At 60.5% G+C, this 23726-nt stretch overlaps 1 protein-coding gene across 1 annotated transcript; it reads left to right on the plus strand.

Moving 5' to 3' along the window:
* Positions 1 to 291: 291 nt before the first annotated feature.
* RNF157 (ring finger protein 157) lies at positions 292 to 22449 on the plus strand. The gene is made up of 19 exons (XM_068413363.1): positions 292 to 394; positions 5616 to 5734; positions 11164 to 11252; positions 11605 to 11751; positions 12283 to 12400; positions 12516 to 12582; positions 12739 to 12782; positions 13186 to 13233; positions 13529 to 13600; positions 14171 to 14330; positions 14559 to 14719; positions 15019 to 15251; positions 15329 to 15437; positions 15635 to 15746; positions 16174 to 16367; positions 16505 to 16570; positions 16845 to 16893; positions 18362 to 18472; positions 22409 to 22449. Exons 1-19 carry the CDS (start codon positions 307 to 309, stop codon positions 22447 to 22449), a joined length of 2028 nt encoding a protein of 675 aa, XP_068269464.1. The 5' UTR covers positions 292 to 306.
* The last annotated feature ends 1277 nt before the right edge of the window (positions 22450 to 23726 follow it).

The raw sequence follows: 23726 nt of genomic DNA on the forward strand, positions 1-23726 counted from the left end.
GAGGAAGGTGATACAGGTGGGGACAGTGGGGTGGGCAGGGGTCACTGGGGTGTGTGACTTCGGTGGTGGGGGGCGCAGGGGGACCGGTACTGGAGGCAGGTGGGTGGAACCGGGAGGGGGGAGGACAGGGGCGGGGCGGGGGCACCGCGCCCCGCCCAACCCCGCCCCGCATTGGCGCAACCCCGGCGCTAGCGCGGAGGCGGTGCCGGGCGCGGTGCGGGGCGGAGGATGCTGCGGGCGGGGGTTGCGGGTGCCGGGCCGGTGGGTACCCCGCTCCATCCCGCCCGTTAAAGCCCCGCTCCGGCCATGGGGGCTCTGACCAGCCGGCAAAACGCAGGGGTGGAGGAAGTGGATGTACCCGCGAATTCCGTCTACAGATACCCCCCGAAATCCGGTGAGGCCCCCGGGACTGGGGGGGGGTCCTGCGTCCCGGTGCCGCCGGTGGGTTGGGCTGGAGGGGAGGGGAGGGGAGGGGGGGGGGGGGCGAACGGGGTGGGGACCGGACACTGGTCGGGGATGCCCCTGCGCACCCCAAAGCGAAGCCTGACCGCATATAGCTGGGGGGGGCACCCTAAAAATGTTGGTTTGGTGCTGGGCACCCTGGTTGTGTGCGGCAGGGAGGGGGTCACCCATGGGGCGCTCCCTCTCCGGGTGCCCCTTTGCCAGCCAAACCCGGCACCCAAATGTGACATCATTATTATTATTATTATTATTATTATTATTATTATTATTTTTATTACTACTACTATTATTATTTGTACCCGTGGCCTGCGGCGCAGGGCTGGGAAAGCTGGAGCTCTTCTTGTAGTTGTTTGCTCAGGTTCTGGCTGCTGGGGAAAAAGCCTGGGTTTAAATTCCCGGGAGGATGAAGGAGGCTGGGGTGGGAGGGATTGGAGGGGATCCCTCCTCCCCAGGGCTCTGCCTCATAGCAGCACCCCAGTCTCTGCCATGGGGAGACTTCGCCTTCCCCGGCTCCTCGCCCTGCCTCCGGGCTCGGCCCTGATGTCTCTCCCGAATCCGGCCCTGTCTCAAACCTTGTGTGTGACCTTGGAAAATCCCTCCCTCCCCTCCGTGCCTCCCTTTTCTCTGCAAATGGCCGGGCTGAGCGGGTGTCCTGGGGGGGCATTGCGGGGGTCGCGGTGGGGAGATGTGAAGGGGTCCGGTCCTTGGGTGGGTAACGCTTCAGAGCCGCAAAAATACCGATGTCAGCGGATGATGCCCGGGAGCACCGGGTGTGTGTGCGGGGATTGCCACAGGATCCTCGCGGCACTGAATATTATTAATAGATAACTATTTTGGTAGTTAATAGGATAAGGTAAACGCTTGGATTGTTAGCGCTGTGATAAATTACTCGCTAATTACAAATAAAGACTTCCTTAGGAAGAATTACAGCCAACACAAACCCTGCTCTTGTCCTGAAAAGCTGTGCTTGGCTTTTTTTTGTTTTAATTTTAATCTAAAATCGGTTGCACAGCTGGCAGGCACCTCTGCGGCAGTGGGGGTTAACCGGGGCACCGCGGGGTTGAGAGGGCTGACCCTCGGCAGCCTGTCCCCCCGCGGGGCTCCCCCTTTTACGTGGCTTCAAGGCCTTTGTCACCTTGATGCCAGCTGAAGCTGGACCACCCCATCCGTGGGTTTGCTCTTTGCAGGGGTTTTGTCTTGGGACTGCATCCTATTTAGGGGCTCTTGAAATACCTGGGCACGAAGGGGGGTGGAGGGTGCCAGTCCTGTGCCCTGCTCTGGGGGAGCAAGTGCACCCAGCTGAGCACTTCCAAACTCATCTCAGCTGGCAGAAGACACCAGGCTGATGCTTAACTCTGGCTTTTGGGGAGAAGCCGGGGCTTTCAGGTGTGCTCAGCTGGGCTGGCCCCACCGATGGGGCCTGGGCAGAGCTGGGGGGCTGGTCCCAGGGTCCACGGGGAGAGGGGCAGGAGGTGCCCAGTTGACACAGGCATCAGCACTGGGATGAGGGCAGGCTGGTGACTGTGGGAGATTATGGCTGGTTTGCTTTTAATCCGAGAGGGGATTTGCCTTCAGCACTGCCAGCAGCCGAGAAGGAGGCAGGGAAGGACGTGCCGGGCAGCGGAGCTGATTCCTCAGGGGTGGCAGCACTTCTCTCGCCTCAAATGCCACCTCGAAACAGTCACTGGCTTTGGGAACGTGGCCCTGGGGGGGGAGGGGTCTCATGGGACCCTGGGGCATTTCCCTCTCTCTATGGATGTGGCTTTGGCTGTTCGGCTACAGGCTCACTCGGGATGGCCGGTGCAGCCCATGGGAATAGGGCAGCCACGTCTTGTCCCCATCGAGTGTCTCCCCTTCCCATCCTGGGGGTCCCAACCCCTCTAGGCAGGGTGCAAATGGGATTAGTCAACCCGGGATTTTGAAATAAAGGCTGGGATTTACTTCGGTGGCTCTAATCTCGCAGTGCCAGGGCTGGGGTTTGGCTTTGCTGCTGGCTTGGGCTGCCCGCTTTGGAGCGCTGAATTAAATAAGCCGCAGTGTGCCAGCTCACGGGGTGGCAATGGGACGCCCCGGGGCAGAAGCACCCGGCACCTTTTAATCAGCCCAGGCGGTGCCGTGCCCATCGCAGCACCCTGTGCCGGCACCCACTGCCGCGGGGTGTTCCTGTGCCAGCACTGTGCCATGGGCGCTGGGCTGACCGCAGGCAGTGCCAAACCCGGTGCTTCCCTTGCTGGGAGCGTGCGGATGGGCTGAAAATGAGCTTCAGAGAGCCGGGCTGTGACCCTGCTGAAGTATCCAGGCTCTGGCGTTTGGGAGCCAGCAGCTGCGTTACCAGAGCCGAGCCGGGCACCAGCAGGGCAGCGATGGCTCGGGGGATGACGCAGGATGCGTGCCACCGTGTGCAAGAGCCACGGGCATGGCCACAACACGCACCAGGGTCTGTGCCCGCGGGGTCCTCGCCCGTCTCGAGGCGTCTGGATGAGGTGGCAGCCCCGGTGCTCATGGAGAAAAGGGGCTGGCAGGGTTATTAGCACCGTCTGGTGCTGGATACGTCCCGTGTGCTGGTGCCGGCGGGCATGCAGGACACGCTTTGTTTGCTGGGAACATCAGCCAGTTTGGGTTTATTCCTCCTTCCCAGCAGCCGCTGTGTTCAGCCCTTCCCGCACGCTCGCCAGGCCTCTGGAGTTTAAGATCTCATTAAAGCCTGGCTTTCCCTCCGTGATGTGACCGTCCTTGACGGGGCTTTCCTTCCCCGGGGACAGGTGTAGGTTAAGGATTTATAATTAGCTGATAATCAAGTGGCTGTGGCTGGAAGGGTGTTTCCCTCCTCTGCCGCCCATCTGTGCCCGCGGGGTCACCGGCACCTGGCGGGGCTGGCACGGTCCTGCCGATGCCCTGGGCTTCCCTGGCAGAGCCCAGCACGACTCGAGATTTTTGGAGGGCCCTCCCTGGGGAGGGAGCGCAGGGCCAGCGCAGCTCGCTGCAGCGGGGGAGCTGAAGCCCCCGGGCCATGCACAGGGTGCGCTGGGAGCCTGCAGCACCCAAGGGTGCTCCCAACCCCCGGCAGAGAAGCTGAGCGATGGCAGCGTGGTCCTTGCCTGCTCTGCCCATCCTATGGGAGCCCCCAGCACCCACCAAACCACAGCTGGGGCCATCGCAGAGAGCTTGTGCTCCATTCTCCAGCTTTTCCCCAGTGCTGGGGAAGATTTTCTGCAAGTTTAAATATAAATTTTTTTCCATCTCCTGCTTTCGCCCCAGCTCAGTACCAGGAAAAGCTCCGGACGGCCCCGTCCCCTGGCTGTGCTGCTGCAGGCAGCCCCAAAGGCACTTTGCTCTTCATTTCTTCTGTTTTTCACGTGGCTGCGTCCTTTCCTGGGGAGCTGCCTATAAATTATGTACGTGGAAAACGGGACCAGAAAGCAGCAGGCATCAATAATGGATGGTGGACGTTTGCTAATGGGCGCCTGCATCCGGGCATCCCTGTGCCACGGGGCCTGTGGGTGAAGCTGCGTGGCCCCCCTCGTCCCCCCTGCCCCGGCGTTAGATCCCATCTCCTCCTCCCCTTGGGCTTTGGGCTTGGGTTTGGTTTTTAAATACAGTATTAAGGCCTGATCCAGCCCTGGGCAGTCGCTGCGTCTGCTGGAAGCCAACTGCAGCCTCTCACTTGAGCCCCCACAAGCAGAGCTACAGCTCAGGTTTGAGCTCCTGTCATCTGTGGACCCCAAAGGTTTAGTTTTGGGGTGTCCACAGAGGGGCTGTGGGTGGCTCTGTGCTCTTGGGTTTGGGGTTTTTGCAAGCCAAACGCCATCCCTGTGGCCGGTGGGACGCAGGACGCTGTGTCCGTCCTCCATCCGTTGCCTCTCCCACCTCCTGGTCCTTCTGCTAGCCCCTCACCATCCCCATTCGCCTCCCCCTTTCCCTTCCTTTTCCCACCTCTAAGGAGAAGTCCCGACCCTCCTGCCCCGGCTGGATCCTGTGCCGCAGGGTGCTTTCCCCAGGCAGCCACAGCCCGGATCTCACGGACAAAGAGGAGGCACCAGTCAGCTCCTCGCCAGACTGGGAGGAAAATCTCTCTTCTAGTTAGAAGTGCCTGACCTGGGGGCTGCTCCCAGCTCGGGGGACGGGACACGCTGGTGTTTTGGCTCTGTTCTTTACCCTGTGAGGGAAGAAGGGGCACTGGTCATTGCCTGGCGTTCATCAGGCCGGCATGGGGCACTTTCTGGAGGGGTTGCTGACCTCCTGGAGGGTCTACAGCCTCCCAAAATCCTCCGTCCTGCAGGTGGGACATTCCTAGGGAAGGCTGCAGGCTGAGAACTGACAGAACTCAGTTCAGTTGTGCTTTGCCCACCTTCCCAGCAGCGTGTCCACAGCCAGGGCTGTTTTGAGGGCTGCATGCCTGGCCTGTGCTGCCCCTTCCCAGCAGCATCTGTTGGGGTGTAGGAGCCAGGCCAGGGCTCTTGGTGCTCTGGCAGGACAGGCTGTGGCCGCTGCCTCTCCTGCCTCCTCGGGAAATGAGCTGGTGTCTATGCAGAGGATCAGCGCTGCTGTCCTGCTCTGCCAGCCGGGAGCCATCTCCCCTCCCTGCTTGCAGACTGGGATTCGACCGCCCCGGCCAGTGTGGGGATGGTTGAAGGTCGGGGTGACCTTGGGTGTCTCAGATCAGGCTGGGGCTTGCCAGGATTTCCCGGGCTGAGGAAGGGGAGCAGGCACTGCGCTTGAGGAGGGAGGCAGCTGAAGCCCTGGGGTGTGAATCTGCTCCCATTAAATCCCACTGGATGGAGCAGACCCCAAACTGGGCGCTGCCGTGGGGCTGGGCCCCTTCACCAGCCTCTCCCCATCCTGGCTCTCTCTGCCCAGGCTTTGGCCATTGTGGCGGCCGGGCAGGGATGGGATTGCCGGCAGCGGGGGGAAACGGGCAGGGAGAGGGGAGGGCAGGAGGCAGGCAGGAAGGGTCGCATCTTGGCTGGCTCCCTTTGCCTCTGCCTGCTTGGAGGCTGGCAGCCTGCGAGCTCGACCCGAAAGGCTCCTGGTGAGGTGACCTTGGGGATGAAGCCACCTCTGAGCCATTGATTTGGTGGCTTCGTGCCTCTCCATCACCTGGCTGCAGCCGTGTCCTCCCCTCCCTGCTCACGTGGTCTCTGTTTGCTTTCCAGGGAGCTACTTCGCCAACCACTTCATCATGGGTGGCGAGAAGTTCGACTCCCCGCACCCCGAGGGTTACCTCTTCGGCGAGAACAGCGACCTCAACTTCCTGGGGAACCGGCCCGTGGTGGTGGGTACTGGTGGGGAGCGGATCCCAGAGCCCCAGTGTGCCACTTCCTGAAGTGGTGTTGACTGTGTGTGTCATGGGGGTGTGTGGGATAAGGCTGCTGGCTGTCACCCCCCAAGGGCAGAGCCAGCCAAGCAGCCTGGGATACCTGTGTGGATTCTCTGGTGTCTAATATAAGGGCTGGCTGCTTGCTGCAACCTATCCTCCTTCGGGGACTAACCCGGGTCTCCTCTCAGCCTGCCCGCATCCACACGCTCCACAGCACCGTAATGTTATTGCTGCATCTCTCGCCTCGCTGCCAAACGGGCGTTGCAGGGGGTGAGCAGGTTTGCAGGCGGTTAGGGACGGACCGGGTGATTGCGTGACGTCTGCCTTTGGGTGCCGCTCTCTGCGGTTCCTGTCTTGTGGGTCATCGAACCCGCATGTATTTTCCAGCCTCCAAGGGCTGCTTGCACGCACAAACCCGCTGGCTTAAAAACATCAGCGGGTGAAGAAGATGGTGCGGGGTAATGGGATAATTCAGCCCAACTCCTCCTTCCTCACTCCCTCTTCCAGAGCTGCTTTTTCTCTTGCCTTTCCAGAGAAGGGCAACGAAGCTGGTGAAGGGTCTGGAGAATGAGTCTTATGAAGAGTGGCTGGGGGATCTGGGGGTGTTTAGCCTGGAGAAAAGGAGGCTGAGGGGAGACCTTCTCGCTCTACAACTATCTGAAAGGAGGGTGTAGCGAGGTGAGGGTTGGCCTCTTCTCCCAGGCAACTAGCGACAGGACTAGAGGACACAGCCTCAAGCTGCACCAGGGGAGGTTCATGTTAGACATTAGGAAAAATTTCTTCACAGAAGGTGTTATTGGGCACTGGAATGGGCTACCCAGGGAGGTGGTGGAGTCACCATCCCTGGAGGTGTTTAAGAGAAGACTGGATGTGGCACTTAGTGCCATGGTCTAGTTGACAGGGTGGTATTAGGTCAAAGGTTGGACTCGATGATCTCGGAGGGCTCTTCCAACCTGATTGATTCTGTGATGATTTCCCAGCTCAGCCAGGAGCCATCTCCCAGACCAGATGACATGGGCTGGGGGACATGCCGGGTGTGGTGCTGGTGTGGTGCGGGGCAGAGTAGCTTGGCCAGGAGCAGGAGAAAGTATTCCCCAAGCTCTAGCGAAAAAGGGAAGCAAAAAAAAGAAGAGGGGGCTGTGGGCAGCACCAATGGGTTTTGCAGTGCTGTGTGCTGCTGACTCCGGCTGGTCCCAGGGCACGGGGAAACCCAGCTGCAGGGGCGGTCCCCGGACCCCACAGTCCTGGAGATGTTTTTTCTGCTCACTGCCTTTGGAAGGGAGGAAATGAGAGTGGGGCTGTCTCCACAGCGGGTTTCGGCTGCAGGGGCAAGTGTCCCCTGCTCCTCCGGGTGCATCGGCGGGGACAGCTCGTCAGCATCGGCCGAAGCAGTGGGGGGTCAAGTGTTTAAAAAAAAATTCAAGGTGAGGAATTAAAAGGCGCCAAAGCTTTTCTATTGTGTCGAGCTAAATTTGCCTGGTGCTAATGGCCGTGCTCTGTGCTGGGGCTGGCAGGGCTGCTGCCATCCCGGTTTGCGTTTCCTCCTTGAAATCGGCTTCGGCAGCGTTTTGGCAGTATCGTACGGTCCTTCAGCAGGGAAGTGCCCGGCCCCGGGGCTGTGCCAGAGCAGGGATCCCGGTAGAGCCAAGGGCAGGAGCACCCCCCAAAACCCAAGAGCGTTGGGTTGGGCAAAGCCAGCGCTTTTCTCTCCATCTTCTGCGCTTCCCCAGAAAATGAAAAGTCAGCTCTTGGGTCCTGTCTCCAGCAGCGAGCGCTGAGAAAGCCTCTTGATGACAGTAAAAGCCTCTAAACTGCCCAGCAAGCAGTTCCCAAGTCAGACGCCCCGACAGCAGAAGCAGCGGGGAAGGTAAAGGAACAGCTTGGAAACAGCAGAAAGAATTAATACGGCGTTGCAAATTAAATGGCATCGCTCCAGCTTAATTACCGACAGCCCTGGGCTGCAGAGCTAGGACCGAGGTCCCGTCTACCTGGGGAACAGGGCGGGTGTTTTGGGGCTGGGCTTTCGGGTCAGGCCAGTTTTGGGGGCTCAGGGAGTGTTACCGGAAAATAGTAACCAAGAAAACTCTCTAAACCAAATGATAGTTTAGAAGCCGACATTGGTTTATTGCAGCGCTGGGTGCATGGGGCATCTCTCCTCCTAGCATGCACGCCTAGGGACAAAAGCACACTCATTATATACGTTACAGAAAAATGAATATTCATATAATTCCAAGAAAAGCCCACCTATTCCAAGAAACTTATGCATATGCTAATACATTACGTAATTGTCTGCTCATGCGTACTAAATTGGGGAAGGGGTCTTGGGTGGTCCCTGGGGGTCTCTGGTGGTCGCAATCCCCCCATAATTGTGCTTCTGCACAAGTGTGGTTGAGGCCTTGTTGACAAGTGCAGGTGGCCTCAAGGAGAAGATGTTCTGGTTCTCACTGGATTTCGTTTTCCTCCGGCACCAGAGTTTGTGAATCAAGTTAATTTAAGACATCACAAGGTTGTTTTTCACAGTCCTATTTGTCTTTGGCCCTTCTTTATAATTAGCAAGGAATTTAACAGAGACCTTGGATTTTCTAAGACTGAGCGCAAGCAAGAATCGTTCACGACTGTAATGCTGTTATCAGTCCCAAAAGCAGACTCTATCCACAAAACATGCGGTTTGCTTCAGAACATCCTGTTATTCTCTGTTATTCCAGCTGAAAGGAAAATTACTGACAGGAAAGTTAATTCTGTGTAAAGGTAACACAGAATAGGCCTTTTAGGGCCTACTCTGAGGCCTACTCTTGCTAAACCGTCTGGTATCAGGAGGACCAGTGGTGTTTCTGGTTGAAGCCTGTGTCCAGGCACTGTTTGGGCATCTCTGATGCCACTTCTGAGACTTTCCTGATGCTTCTCGGCTGCGATGCTTTCACGTTCAGGCCTGCTGAGTGCTTTTTGGTGGGGATTTATTTTGGGTTCCTGGGGTAATGAGGGCCAGAGGTCTTGGAAAAATTCTCTCTGAGCTGCTGCCGCGGGGATGTGCAGAGCACCCAGAGCCTGTGCAGACTTTCCCCTCCACCGATATGGGATGATCTGGATTTTCCAGCTCAGGATGGGTTCCTGGGAAGGGCGTTGCAGGTTTTAGTAGCTGCCATCCTGCTGGGACATCTCTGCAGAGGCCGAGGAGCGGAGAAGCTGTTTGTGGCACCTGGCGAGCACAGGGAGTCCTGGGGACGGTTGAAATGTGCTGCTGGGTTTCCCTGCCCATGCAAACCAGCCTGGGGCTGCTTGTAGAAAAACCCCAAGAAAGATTTTTTGAGAGGCTTTTTTCACTTCAACAGAAGCTGGTCTGGACCAAACATCACTATAGATGTGTAGATGGTGTTTTTAAACGGGTAACGGTTGCAGTGAGGTTTTTTTCTGTTGTTTTTCAGCTTGATTTAAATTGAGGAGATGCAAAAAGTCCTTTAAACAGCCCCTTTCTGATGTGCAAATCTGTCTTGCAAAATTTTATTCAAAAAAAAAAACAACCCAACCAAACCCCAACCCCCCAAAAAAAGAGCCCAGATGTGGGTGTGAAAGAGCCCAACGGTGACGGCAAAGTGGTTTCTGCAGCAGGAAATTTGCCTGTGGTGCTTCCCCATCCTGCCCAGCCCAACGCCCCCGCAGGGCTGGGCCCAGGGGACCCAGCTGCCCCTTTCCTCCTCCATCGCCCACCCCTGGGTGCTGCGGCGGGAGGGGGCTGGCACCCATGGGTGCTCTCCCTGCCAGGGCGAGCTCTGCCCACTCGCTGTGGGCTGGTTTGGGTATGGCTGGGCTGGGCAAGATGCAAACGAGCAAGGTTGGGGTGCTTCATTAATTTGAATAGCAGAGGATGTATCGTGGCATGTCGTGACATGGCTCAGCTCCAGCCTGGAGGCCTTTGCTCACTTGCTCCCTTCCAGCTGCAAGGGACGATTCTGCAGGTGCCCATTTAGTGCTCATGACTTGTTAAAAAGCTTATTAACAGCAGATTAATGACTCAGCTGCCCTTTTCCTCCCCTAGAGGGGAGGGAGGGGGCGGCAGTTCCAAGGTGCCATCAGCCACGCTGGGTCCAGCCTGGGCTTTACCCTGCCTTTTGGTGCCACCGGTGGGACCAGAGCAAGGGACAGGGGGACACAGGGAGCTGATGCCTGGATGGGGCAGGTCTCTGCCTGGTCCTGCGAGCTGCCTGTCCTGTCCTGTCCCTCTGAGACCAGCGCAGGTCCCCCAGCCCCATCCATACTGGTCTGCAGGGCTTTGGGGACAGGGAAAGTGATGATGGCTTTGGGGATGGGGAATGTGACGATGGCTTTCCCAAGTCCCTGAAAACAGGCACTTGGCTCCCCACGGGGCATCCCCAAGTGCCATCTACAATTCACTCTTGTATCCTCCATAACTGGGGGCCAGTGGGTGTCTCGCTGTCCCTGAGCTCCCCAGTCTGGGCTGGGGGTGGTGTGGGGGGATGAAGGGGCCCAGGCAGCCTGGCTTGGTGACCTGTTCCCTCTCCCAAGGCTGCACCTGAGGTGACAGCTCACCAACGAGCCGGGTGTTAATCCCGGTGTAAGCCTCCATCTCTCCCACACGTGTTGTGTGATACCCCCGGGGGGGCTGATCCCTTCCTGGGGTTCAACCTACCTGGGAGGTGGAGAGGAGGGAGATGGGTCCTACATCCTTTCCCTGGTGCCCTCAGTCTCCCTTGGGTGGCTGCAGCACCAAGGAGAGGGTGCCACTGTGTCCCCTCTCCCCAGCAAGCCCTGTAGCCCCTGTGCAGGGGGACAGGAAGGACCAGGAGGGACAAGGTGACCTTAGAGGATGGCTCGACACCTCTCCCTCATAGCGCTGCTGCCCGCCTGGTCCTGCCCAGCCGCCCCATTGGCTCTGGGCACAGGTCTGACGGACCCCGCCACCCAGATCCCATCCATCCTTGGGAGAAACCAGGGACACTTGTGTCTGTTCCTTGGCTGGCGAGCAGGGAGGGAGCTCCAGCCTCATCCAGCAGCTCCGTGTACCTAAAAATATATCAGTGGCCACGCGCCTGCCTTGAGCCCTGTGTCCCCTGCATCCCTCCCGCCCTCAGACAAAGGGACAAGGAACAACCCCTCTCTGCGTGCCCCCCACTCTGGTGAAACTGTCCCTTGCAAGGGCTTTCAGGCTTGCTCTCTGCGGAGGGATGTCCCCGTCACCACGCTGCCTGGTACCCAAGTGCCAGTGGGAGCTGTGGGTGCTCAGCACCCATCCGGGTGCACAGCCCACCCCAGGTCTGTGCGTTGTATGGGGTGTCACGTTGGGTCACTGGGGGGTCTGGGAACAAGGTCTGCGGCCGCTGTAACCCCCCTGCGTGCATCTGCCTTCACCCGTGTCTCTCTTGTCCTAGTTCCCTTACGCTGCTCCACCTCCTCAGGAACCCGTGAAGACCCTCAGGAGCTTGATCAACATCCGCAAGGACACCCTGCGCCTCGTCAAGTGAGTCCTGTGGTGGGGAGGACGGGGCCAGGCCCCCCACGGCCGTGAGCCATGGGGAGGGAAGGGTCCGGCTGGATGCTCCCAGGAGATGCTGAGCACAGGGATGCTCTCAGCTGGGCATGGCTGGATGGAGGGGGACGAGCCACTGCTGCCCAAATGTGCCCCTTCTCAGGCACTTCTCAGGCTGCAGGCTTGACCTTGGGCATGCCAGGCCCTCCTGGCGTGCCTCAGTTTCCCCTGATGATGGAGGGGGGCAGCCCCTTTTGGGGCCATCGGTGCAGCCTGGTGCCAGGGCGTCAGTCCTGGGGTACCCTGAGGGGTGCCCGTCCCCTGGACCCTCTGTGCTCCCCAGGTGCTCGGAGGAGGTGAAGACCCTGGGGGAAGAAGTCAGCAAAGCTAAGGTGCACTACAACGTGGAGTTCACCTTCGACACGGACGCCCGTGTGGCCATAACCATCTACTACCAGGCGAGCGAGGAGTTCCACAATGGGGTGGCGAGGTGAGGAGCACCAGCTTGGCCTGTGTCCCCCCCAAGCCCTGGGTGTCCCCCTGGCCAGGGCGTGAGGCTCTGCTGATGGACACGGAGCCTCTCCTGCCTGGAGCATCTCTCCTCGGGACATGAGGCAGCTGCTGGTAGTGCCGAGGATGGAGGGGGGTGTCCTGCCTCCCCTGGGTGCCACTGGCAGGTCCCTGCCAGCCCCTGCCACCTCCTTCCCCATCCCATCCTGCTCCCTCTTTTTACCTCCAGGTCACAGCTGAGACCAGGAGAAACCATTGCCCCTCCTGGTCCCCAGCAGGTTGGCTGTGGAGTTGTCCCTGTCCCCTCCTGTCCCCTGTTGGCTGCCCTGGGGTTATTTTAGCCCTTTTTAGGACTTCTTGCCTAGTTCCCAAGAGGCATCCAGGAGGGGAGGGCAGGAGTGACCCCCCCCCCCCCCCTCCATCTTCCCGGCATCCTCGTGAGCTGGGGGGACCGGGAGGACTGTGGGGACACTCGCGGTGCCCCTGACTCTGTTCTGGCCCCGCGGGACAGCTACATCCCCAGGGACAACAGCCTGCAGTCGGAGACGGTGCACTACAAGCGGGGGGTGTGCCAGCAGTTCTGCGTGCCCTCCCACACCGTGGACCCCTCCGAGTGGAGCGAGGACGAGGTGGGTCCCACCGGCCCGTGGCATCAACCGCAGGGCCAGGTACCTGTTATGGACGTGGGATGGAGCCTCCATGGCTGCTCTGTCTCACCAAGGCTCTCCCCCTGTCTCTCTCCAGCTGGGCTTCGACCTGGACCGGGAGGTGTACCCCATGGTGGTGCACGCGGTGGTGGATGAAGGAGAGGGTGAGGAAGGGGGTTCCTTGCTGGGTCGGGTTTTCCCAGTTGCTGGCACTGTGTTGCCAACCCTTGCACCGACCGGGCAGAGCCTCCTGCTTTTCCTCGCTGCCGCTGTGGCCCTGCCTGTTACCTGAGCCTTGCCCGTCCCTTTGTGTCTTGCAGAGCACACCGGGCACTGCCACGTGCTGCTGGCCACCTTTGAGAAGGTAAGTGCCAAGCTTGGGCCGTCCTCCCCATCTCCTACCGCCTCGCCCACTGGGTGCAAGAGCCTGGAGGAACCCCGCGGGGCTTGGGACGGTGCTGCTGGGCTGGGGCTATTTTGGAGCTGCTCCTGAAATTCTGGGAATATCCCCCAGATCCTTGATTTTAAGCACCCACTTTTGAGGCATTTGGTCTCGACTCCATCTTCCTCGCTCTAACAAGTCTCCAGCCTTGCAGTGTGTGTGACATCCCGCACCCGCCTGGTACCAGGGTGTCAAGAAAAAACAGAATTGCTGCACAAAGGGGTGGTTGGGAGCGGTGACAGCTACGGGGTGGGTGGGTGCTCGAGCACGGGCGTCCCTGGGGTGCTCAGCCCCGGTGCCCACCCGTGTGCTCTCCTCCCTCCAGCACAGCGATGGCACCTTCTGTGTGAAGCCCCTCAAGCAGAAGCAAGTGGTGAGTGTCTGAGTGTCCCTGTGGGTGGTGGCAGCTACTGCCCTGCACAGCCCTGGGGGGAAGGTGACGAGGGACTTTCAGGGAGCAGCAGACCCCGGTGCAGGCAGCAGCCTGCCCCTGCCCTGCTCCTGCCTCCCAGGGGGCTTGGGGACCACCGGCAATTTCAAGTGCATCGATGCAAAGAGAAACCACAGTCGTTGGGGCAAGGAGGGCTGGCCCGAGGAGGGGAGCAGGGGCTGTGGTGGCTGAGGGGGGCCGTGTCTCTGCTCCTCACCCCTTCCCCACGGGGTTGCAGGTGGATGGTGTGAGCTACCTTCTGCAGGAGATCTACGGCATCGAGAACAAGTACAACACGCAGGACTCCAAGGTACGTGCCTGCATCCCCCAGCCTGCGTCCCGCGGGTCTTCCCTCACCCCCTCTTCCCTTCCCCTAGCACAGGTCTGGCCAGTAACACATGCTCGGGATAAGGGTTTGCAGCACAACGCGGAGCTGCTGGGGGCGGGTGGGTGTTTGAGGACACTTTGTGTTGGCATTGAAGCTGCTGGAGGCAGAAAGCTGAAGGATTGAGCCTTTTTCCACCCATCCTTTGTGGTCCCTTGGGATGGTGGTGGCTGGATCTTGCTGGCTGAGGAGGGGACCATGAGGCTCCAGGTGTGGGATGTGTCTCCCCCTCTGCTATATATATATATGTAAAAGTTGGGGTGAAGGATGCGTCCCTCTGTGGGGTGCCTGATGCCTCTGTCCCATCTCCCAGCCTCCAGGAGGGGAGGGATAAGGTCCCAGGGCTGTATTTCAAGAGCAGGCAGCCCAGGGACACAGGCAGCACCCCGCAGCGAGCCCTCAGGGCACCCAGCCGGTATTTTAGGGCACCCACCCTCATGCCCTGTGAGCTGGGGACCCTGAGGCCTAGTGGTTCCCGTCTCTCCCGCGGGGCAGGTGGCCGAGGACGAGGTGAGTGATAACAGCGCCGAGTGCGTCGTCTGCCTCTCGGACGTCCGTGACACCCTCATCCTGCCCTGCCGCCACCTCTGCCTCTGCAACACCTGCGCCGACACCCTGCGCTACCAGGCCAACAACTGCCCCATCTGCAGGCTGCGTAAGGGCTGGGGGGTGGCTGGCATCTCTGGGGGGTGGCTGGTGTCTCTGGGGGGCTGGCATCTCCCATCCTTGGGTTCTGGGGTCCCTCCAGCCCCGTGGGCAGGGATGCTGTGCAGTGCAGGGATGCCTCTCCTGGGAAATGGGGGTGGCATTTTGGGGGGGTGGGGGGGTGTTTTCTCCTTTCAGCACCCAGTTTTCACCCCACTCTTCGTCCCCACTGCCACAGCTTTCCGAGCCTTGCTTCAAATCCGAGCCATGAGGAAAAAGCTGGGTCCCCTCTCGCCCACCAGCTTCAACCCCATCATCGCCTCGCAGACCTCTGACTCCGAGGAGCACTCGGTCAGTGCCTGGCTGAGCCCAGCCCACCTGGGCGGCTGTGGGACCCTGGCCCCATCCACCCCAGCGGGGCTGGGCTGGGGAGGTTTGGGGATGCACATGCTTATTGTGGTCAGGGTTTATTTAATGCAAATTAATCTTGCAAAAAACACAAGGTTGATATTGCAAAAAAAGCGCGTTCAGTTGGGTGGAAAGACCACAGATTTGGGGATTTCATTTGTGCAGAGAGTTTGTCTGTTCTCTGTGTTTTAGCTTCTCCCCAGGGCATCCTGATCGCACTGGGAGCAGGGGTGGGAGGGCAGCGAAATGGTCCAGGGGGGACCCTCACCCTGTGTCCCCCCTCTCTGCAGTCCTCGGAGCACATCCCCCCAGGCTACGAGGTGGTGTCGCTGCTGGAGGCCCTCAATGGGCCACTGACGCCCTCGCCGGCCGCCCTGCGCGTGCTGGGGGACCCCCCGGGCGCGGGGACCCTGCCCTCCTACGGCAGCGACGGCCCCCTGCCCCCCCTGCGGACCCTCTCACCCCTCGAGCGTCTCCCCGACTGCGGCCCCCCGGGGCTCAAGCTGAAGAAGAGCCTCTCCAAGTGAGTACCGGGGTGGGCACGGGGGTCTGGGGGCTGTGGACAGGGGTGAAGCCCTCTGCTTTGCCCCCTCCGGGCAGGTCCGTCTCGCAGAACTCCTCCATCCTGCCTGAAGAGGAGGACGAGAAGTCGTGCACTGAGTCAGAGCTGAGGGTCCCCAGGAGGAGATCCCCTGCGCGGTGTGAGGAGGTGAGCGCCCAGCCGTTGCTGGCGATGAGCTGAGGCATTGAGGGGGGGTGACAGGTTTGGGGAGGCTTGGGACTAGAGGGTCTGGCTGGGGTTTGCCCCTCCTGGCTCTTCCTCCATCCATAAGGATGCTCAGGGGAGATGGATCCATCCCTGATGAATATCCCCCATCCCGTCCTCCCCACGGACTCTTCTTCCAGGAATGCGGTGTGACGCCGGAGAGCGAAAACCTCACCCTGTCGTCGTCGGGAGCCGTTGACCAGTCCTCGTGCACTGGGACCCCCCTCTCCTCCACCATCTCGTCCCCAGAAGGTAGGGCACGGTGGGGCTCGCGGGTGTTGGCAAGGCAGGAGAGCGACATCACGGTCTCGGGTCCGTCCTGCTGTGGGGGGACACAGAGTAGGTTTGCATGGCCCCTTCCTGCCCTGCCGTAGACATGCCGTGAAGCCCCAGGGTGTCACCTCTGCTTTGTCACCCATAGACCTGCAGATGGGGGGCATGGGGGCACCGGTCACCCCTGCTTCATCACCCCATAGACCCAGAGACTGGGGGCTGCGAGCCCCCGGGACCTGCTGCTGGCAGCTGTCCACCCATCACACCTCCATGGCATGCAGCGGGTCCTTGCTCCGCGCCCCGCTCCTTGTTAATGCCCTTTTTCAATTAGCTGCTGCCATGCCATGACTCGCCTCGGTGGGCTGGGGGGGTCCAGCGGCCCTGCTCAGCCCCCGCTCTCCCCCAGAGCCCGTCAGCAGCAGCCTGGCTCAGTCCGTCATGTCCATGGCCTCCTCCCAGAGCCAGCACTCCCAGCTCAGCACTGACACAGTGTCCTCCATGTCCGGCTCCTACGTCGCTCCTGGCACGGAGGAGGAGGAGGAAGGGGACATGCTCCCCTCGCCCGCAGCCGCCAGCGCCACAGCCTCTGATGGAGAGGAGGTAGGGGCTGGGGGGGTGTTGGTGGTGCCCGTTGCCCCCAGGTTCGAGAGCTTCCCCATGGGATGTGACTTACCCTCCAAACCCACTGGCACCAGACTTTTTTTTTTCCTTCCATCTTTCCCACCTTCTTCCCGCAGTCGACGCCTGTGGAGTCCCCGGATATAAACTTCGTCAGTATCTCAGCCGAGGAGCGCGATGCCGAGGTAACCACCGCTGCCCGGCGAGGGGCTGGGAGCCATGGTGCCACCCGGCACAGAGCGGGGACCCCAATTGCTCCGGGTGCCCACGAGGGGGAAGCTGGGCGGCTGGGGAAGGGGCTGCCCTGGGGATGGGTGGGGCAGTGGGGCTGTCCCCTACCCAGGATCATCTTCCTGGTCCACGGAAACCCCCAGGGCCAGGGATGATCCCCCAAAGGGACCTGGGGACAGCCCCCAGCACGGTGCCGCTAACGCTCGCTGCCTCTCGCCTGTGCCGCAGGGCAACGACGTGCTGGAGGACGAGGACGCCTCTCCCACGCAGGAAGACGGTAAAAGGCCCCGTGTCGTTGTTGTCCCCTCGCTTCCCGTTCGCTGTCACCGGTGGGCAGCCGAGCAAGCGGCAGATGCTCTGCTGTCCCCAGCCCCCCTGCCTGCCAGCGGGGAGAGCCCTGGGTGACTCTGCGGGCACCGGGGCTGGGAAAGCGTCCGTCCCAGCGGGGCACCCACGGGTGGGTTGAACGCCAGTGGGTGGGGGGAAGCCAGCTGGCTGGCGTGCAGGATCTGACCGTTTCCAACAGGCTTCCAAAGAGGCTTCTCCATGTTTTCCCCTCACCAAGGTCTCTTTTCTCACCTCTCAAAGTCTCCCCCTCAGGGATCCCTATTTGGGCTGGTTCCCATGGGAAGGGGCTGCAAAACTCTTCCCTTTGGGGTGTGTTCCTGATTTTTTTTTTTTGGCCTGTCCTCAATGTGCCTTCGCAAGCCAACGCACGCACATTGAGGGCTCCTCTTGCCTCCTCCCTTATGCTGAAATAGCCAAGGAAAGACATGGCCACCCCTGTGCCATCAGCCACCAGCCACCTTGGATTTCTTTTGGGTGACAGGGAGGCCCTCAGTGTGCCCCCTCCCACGTTTGCAAGTCTCTGGTTAGCAAAAATATGCCAAAGCAGTTTCCCCGTCCACCCTGGACACACAGCCAAGCTGGAAAGCAGGAACACCCCATCCCCAAAACGTGGCCTCTGCCCTACGGGGGGCTCTTGCTGATGGGGAGACTCAAATATGACACCTAGGGAGTAACCAGGGTCTGTGGTGGACATCCAGGGGCATCCCAGCAGCTCCAGGAGCAGGACAGCCTTTCTCCTTAGGACGTGGTCCTGTGCCTGTTCTCAGCTACTGGCTTATTTGGGAACATCCCTCCTGAGGTTTAGTCGCCTGCATCTGCTGGATGCAGGTGAGAACCTGGGGGCTGATCTCTTGTACAGGTGATGCTAAGAAGCAGAGTTACCTCCCTCAGCCCCAAAAGCCTCCATCCCCCCTGCAAAGCTTGGCTACGGCTTCTTTTGCCCCACGCATCCAGTTGCTGCCTCTTCCCGGCATCGCCACGGCTGTCACGCACGCGCTGATGGTGCCGGGGAGGCTCCGGCGGGAGGTAACGGGTGCTGCCGTGGTCCGGTGCTACCGACCGGCGACTGCTCGGCTGTGCCAGGCAGAAGGTTTGGTTGAACCCCAGGCAGGCAGCGGGGGAGCAGGTTCACGCGTGCCAGTGCCGGTCATTGCTGTTTCGCTGCCCTCCAGTGTGGCCGGTGCAAGGGAAGGAGCAGCTCGCACTGTGCCCAGGTGTTATTGTCCGCTCTTCACCCGCTCCCATCTAGATGCATCATTTTTATCTTTTTTTTTTTTTTTGAAAGAAAGTGGGGAGGGGAGAGGAAAAGACCCAGAAATCCCCCACCCCACAGCTAAAAAGGCAACGGCAAGCCCCAGCGCCGAGCCGCGGCGTTAACTGCCTTAACTCCCTTCCAGGCCCGAGGACAGGCGCTTTCCTCGGTCTGAGGTGTGACAATAACAATGACTTGGGCATCGCACACGTGAAAGCGCTGGACAATAAACTGTGCTCTGAGGCCTGCTTACCTGGTGAGTGGCCGTCTGCTGAACATGAACTTGGGGTGGGAGGGACAGCTCCACTCTTCACTGCATCACCCCAGCCCTTTGCATCCATCCCTCATCTCCCACCACCATCACCATCATCCCCACCACGTTGTCCTCGCTGCACCCCACCAGGCACGTCGCCACCCAGCAGCCATAAGTCAGGGTGACCTGTCCCCACCGGGATGTCCTCAGGGGGTCGCAGACTTGCTTTGCTGGGAGGTTTTGTCCCTTGGCCAGGGGGCTGCTGGCATCCTGGGGGGCCTGGTCCAGCCTCACCGCCGGGGCTGCCTGCCTCCCCTTGCTCTTCCTCCAGGGCCGGGGAGATGGGGCACGTCAGGTTGAGTTGTCCTTCTCCAGAGCCCTGAAGTTCATCCCTCTTTTCCATTTCTCCATGCTTTCTCTCCCACCCTCCTTCCACTTTTCTTCTATTTCCTTCCTCCTTCTCTCCATCCCTTTTTTTTCTCTTCTTTCTCCCTCCCAGGCTCCTCCGTCCGCGTGAAAGTTCATGTTCGCTCTGTGCCAACACGGTTTTCTCAACCCACGCTTGTGTCCCCGCCCTGCCCAGAGTTGCCAAAAGGTGACAAATGTATTGGTGAGCCCCAGTCCCTGTGCGGGCCAAGGGGGCGGCAGGCTGGGGACCCTGCCCAGCACTGCAGGCTCCTCTCCATCAGCCCAGGGTGGGGAAAAATGGGGTGGGGAAGAAGCCAAGATGAAGCCCTCTGAGGGGCCAGGTTCTGTGTCAATACATTTGTGGACAAGCTGAAAGCAACTCTGCCCCTGCCTTGCCCCTTCAGCTGGATTTGTGGCAGGTCCCAGACCTGCAGCGGGTGCTGGAGCTGGGAGGGCGAGTGAAACCAGCCCGGCCTTCTCAGGGAGGTGAAAGTCCTTTCTCCCCTTTCTTTTCCTCTGGGAAAGCTTTCTCTCCTGCTGCCTTGCCTGTTCCTCATGGTTTCTGTGCTGCAGAAACGCAGCTGAGGCTCTTGGGGAGGAACAGGCACCTGCCACAAATGCCCCGTGTCCCCTCCAGCAGCAGCTGGCTGAGCCCCGCCAGGCTGGGGGGGCTGGAGAGGGGGCTGGGGCACCCCAGCAGCCCCCCTGCCTTTGCTGGGCGTCCTGGCAAAGCATCCCCCGGCCAAATCCATCTCTGCCCGTGTCCCCCTTGGTTGTGCCAGGGGGAGGATGAGGAAGGGAGGGGCTTTGCAGCCCAAATGGCCCCAGCACAGGGCCAAATTCTTGCTCTGCTGCAGGGACTGTGATGGCTTCATCCCCCTCCTGGGCTGGGGTGCAGAATGTGGCCCCTGGGCCGAGCCCAGCCAAGGATGCGCTCTCCAGCCTTCGGCCACCCCGTGCGTCTGGTGGCTGCGCTGCTTGGAGCCCTGGGCAGGGAGCCGTGCTGCTTCCTGGAGGAGAGGGGCCACCCGGCCCCGGCATCTGCTGGGGAAAGCGGGGGGCTGCTGCTGGGGCTGGGGCAGAGGAGGTGCAGAGCTGGGGCTTCGGGGCTGCCTGCGGTCCCCTGGGGATGACAGAAGGGCCGGAGGGAATAACTGCAGGGATGCAGCACTCTGCCCTAACGGGGATGGAGGAGAATTGCCCTGGGGTGTCCCGGGGTACTGGGAAGGGCTCGGGGGGCCGGGGCGGCAAAGGGAGCAGCTGCCCACGGGGCTGTAGTGGCTGGTTGGTTGTTTCCTGGTTGCAGTCGGTGTTTTGCAACATTGTTTTTGTTCGTTAGACTCGGGGCAGCTCCTTCCTTGTGGCCCCATCTGCTCCCCGTCAGCAGCTGCCTGCTATTGGGACTTGGCCGCTTTGCAAAGGAGACAATTTGAGGCACGATTTCGTACTGGTGGTGCTGGGTTGCAGTCCCAGGTCTGGTTTGCACGCACTGAAAAAGTCCTTTTTTGGCAGAGGTTTCTTGCAGGTTTGGATGTCACCGCATCCACGGGGCTGGCAAGAGCAGGGCGGGCTTTTACTTTGGGGACAGGTGCTGTTTTCTTGAAAGCTTTAAAGAAAATCACCTTGACCAGAGATTATATTATTATTATTTATTATTATTCCTCCACCAGTTTCTCTCATGGGGAGGTTTTGCCTGATCAGACCCATGGGTTGGTTTTTGCCCTCTCTGTAATGGATGAAGGTGTGGGACATAGTTCCTCAAAGCATAAAGCTTTGCTCATCCCCAGCACTGTTGTGAGATCTCTGCAGATCTCAGTCTGGTGGGAAAGGGCTTTGGGAGGAGTTGAAAGGCCACATCCCAGGGATTTTTAGGACACAGGGCTTAAACAAAACCTGCAGACCCGTGTCCTCGAATGGATCCCGCAGAGCCCCGGGGTGTGCAACGGGTTGCAGGGGCTGTCCCCAGGGCTCAGAGCATCCTCTGGCCTGTGGCCACAGCCTCTGCCAGGGACAGGGTGGTGCTGGGAAGGGAAACTGGGGGAAGGCGCCTGCTGAAAAGGCTGGCAGCAAGGTGGGGAGGCTTGGGGAGCTGCTGTGTCGAAGGCAGCAGAAGACCTGAAATTCCCCCAAGGGCTTTTGCTGGTTTAAACCCGCGGATGATCCCAGCTGTAAGTGATAGGCTCTTCAGCCTGGAGAAGGCCCTGGGGAGACCTCATAGCAGCCTTCCAGTACCTGAACAGGGCCTACAAGAAAGCTGGAGAGAGGCTTTTTACAAGGGCATGGAGTGACAGGACGAGGGGTAATGGTTTTAAACTGAAAGAGGGGAGATTTAGATGAGATATTAGGAAGAAATTCTTTACTGTGAGGGTGGTGAGACCCTGGCCCTGGTCGCCCAGAGAAGCTGTGGCTACCCCCTCCCTGGCAGTGTTCAAGGCCAGGTTGGATGGGGCTTGGAGCAACCTGGTCTGGTGGAAGGTGTCCCTGCCCGTGGCAGGGAGGTTGGAACTGGATGGTCTTTAAGGTCCCTTCCAACCCAACCCAGTCTGTGGTTCTGCGCTATGATATCACAGCGGGCCGGGCGAGCCGGGTGGGTTTCGGCGCGACGCTCTTTGGGAACTGGTCTGCGCAGGGCAGGTCTGATGGCTGCTAACGGTGGGGACGAGCCCCCTCCTGCAGCCTGAGGGGAGGAGAGGTGGGTGGGCATGGGGCCGGGTCCCTGCTGTGGGGCTCGACTGTGTCCTGCTGCCCCCAGCCCCTCTCCACAGCAAGGATGCACTGAGCTGGGTCTCTGCACCAGAGCCCTGCAGTGACTTATGCAAGATCGAGCTCTGACTGGGATTTCGGGGGGTGTGTGTATGTCTGGTCCTGTTTGATTCTCCATTCCCTCTGGGATCCGCAGACCGAGCTGGCCATGAAAAGCCAGTCGAAATGGCAACTGTCACCTCCCATAAATCAGCAGGCGGCAGGATTTTTGTTGCTCCCTCTCTGAGGAAGCCTCAGCTCTTGCCCTTGGCCTTGGGGGTGCCCTTACATGGCCCCCTCCCCATCTCGGAGGTGTCCCCACACCTGGGCACAGGGCTTAACCTCGCTGGTGGGAGCAACTGCCCTGTTTTAGGGGGTGCACCCTCTTCCTAAGGGCACCACGTAGCCTCTGATCGTGTGGGTGGTGGTAAGCAAACCATGAGGAGTGCAGGCAGGGCCCGAGCTCCGCCTGTCGCCCTGCCCCGGCTGCAGGGTGCTGCCTGAACCGGGAGCCTGCAGCCGGAGAGGAGACATGCAGGGACCTGGCTCTCTGCCGCACCACAAGCATGCCAACCCCTTGGTTCTCCTTGGCACGAAACCCCAGGGGACACCACGCATGACGGCCCCCTCACACCGTGCCCATCAGTGGCAGCTCCCCGTCCCCATCCCAGACCCGTTCGCAGGCGGTGAGCCCCGACGGTCGCCCCTTTTGCTCGCTCACATGCATGCCCCCGCGCCACCTGCGCTCCCACCTTCACCATGTGCCTTCTGGTCTCTCCTGCCACGCAGCTGCCGTGCCGGACTCCTGCCCCATTAACATTGAGGAATAGGTATGAGACCCCCAGATCCTGCACCTACCTCGCGCCTTGTCACCCGGGGGGGGCTTGGTGCTGGGTTGGTGCCCCTCACCCTGGCATTGCTGGGGCCAGGGTGACATCCCTTAGCGCCTGACCTGCAGCCCTTGCAGGGTATCCATGTGTGCCCTCTCGCCAGGAATAGGGTGGGCAGAGGCATAACCCTATTTGGGTTATGAAAACCCAGCTGTGGTGCTTCCCGTTTGCCCCTCGGCATTCCTGAAACGTGGGGGGTTTAAGGGGCTCCCCTGGCCTGCAGAGGTAAGTGCAGGCGCTCGCCAGCCCTCGCTGCAGCCAAAACCCAAAGGGGGGCTGGGAGGGTGGGTGTTATTTGGGGAGACTAAATTGCATCTCCCGTGGAAAGATGAGCTGAGGGCTTTGGGAGCGTGAGCTCCGTGGGCTGTCTGTGCAGCTGGATGAGGCCGGGAGGCACGGACGAGCCCCGGCGAGTGCTATGGCATGGCGATGTGGGGCTCGGTGGCGGGGACGGTGGTAGCACATGGGCAGCCAAGGGTAGCGCTGGTCCTGTTGTCCCCATTTCCCTTCCCCACTGAAGCCCCCAGGGACCCTCATCCCTGGGCTGGGGGAGATGGAGCAGCGGGGTGGGTCGCTGCAGGTTGGGGCTGAGCCAAAGCTTGAGCTGGGTGAGCAGAAATTTGGGCTTTCCAAAAGTCCCAAGCAACAGCACTGTGTCCCCCTGCGTGGAGGATCCCGCTCTCTTGGGGCTATTGGGGTGCAGCTCTGGGTGCTTGGCCCCAAGCCACCCCCCCCACAGCCCCTAACCCCTTGTTTTCTCACCCCCCAGGCCCGGAGGCAGCCAACAACAACGTGCGGCTCCTGCGGCAGGCACCCCGGCCCCGCCGCCCCCCCGGCACCCGAGACCCGGAGCAGGCAGCGGCCACCCTGCCCGTGTGAGGGCTCAGCCTCAGCAGGGGCACGTGCCCCCCTGCCCACCCGGAGGGACCCTGGTGTCCAGGCACTGCCACCTCCATCCCTTGGCTGTAGCAGGACTGATTTTCAAAAGAAAAGACGGTAACCTTGACTTTTCTCCCTGGTTCCCCTGTGCAGAGGGGAGCCAAGAGCCACGTCACTTCGGAGCCCACATCAGCACCTTCCCATCCTCTGGCCCCGATGGGGACAAGCTGGGGTCCCTTCCTGCTCCTGGCCATCGCTCACCGCTGGGCTTCTCTCCTCCAGCGTGCGGAGCAGCGCCCAGTGGGATGGGACGGGGTCACCCCACAAAGGGGGTCCTG

The sequence above is a fragment of the Nyctibius grandis genome, chromosome 15, assembly GCF_013368605.1.
Source record: "Nyctibius grandis isolate bNycGra1 chromosome 15, bNycGra1.pri, whole genome shotgun sequence".
Lineage (NCBI taxonomy): Eukaryota > Metazoa > Chordata > Aves > Nyctibiiformes > Nyctibiidae > Nyctibius > Nyctibius grandis.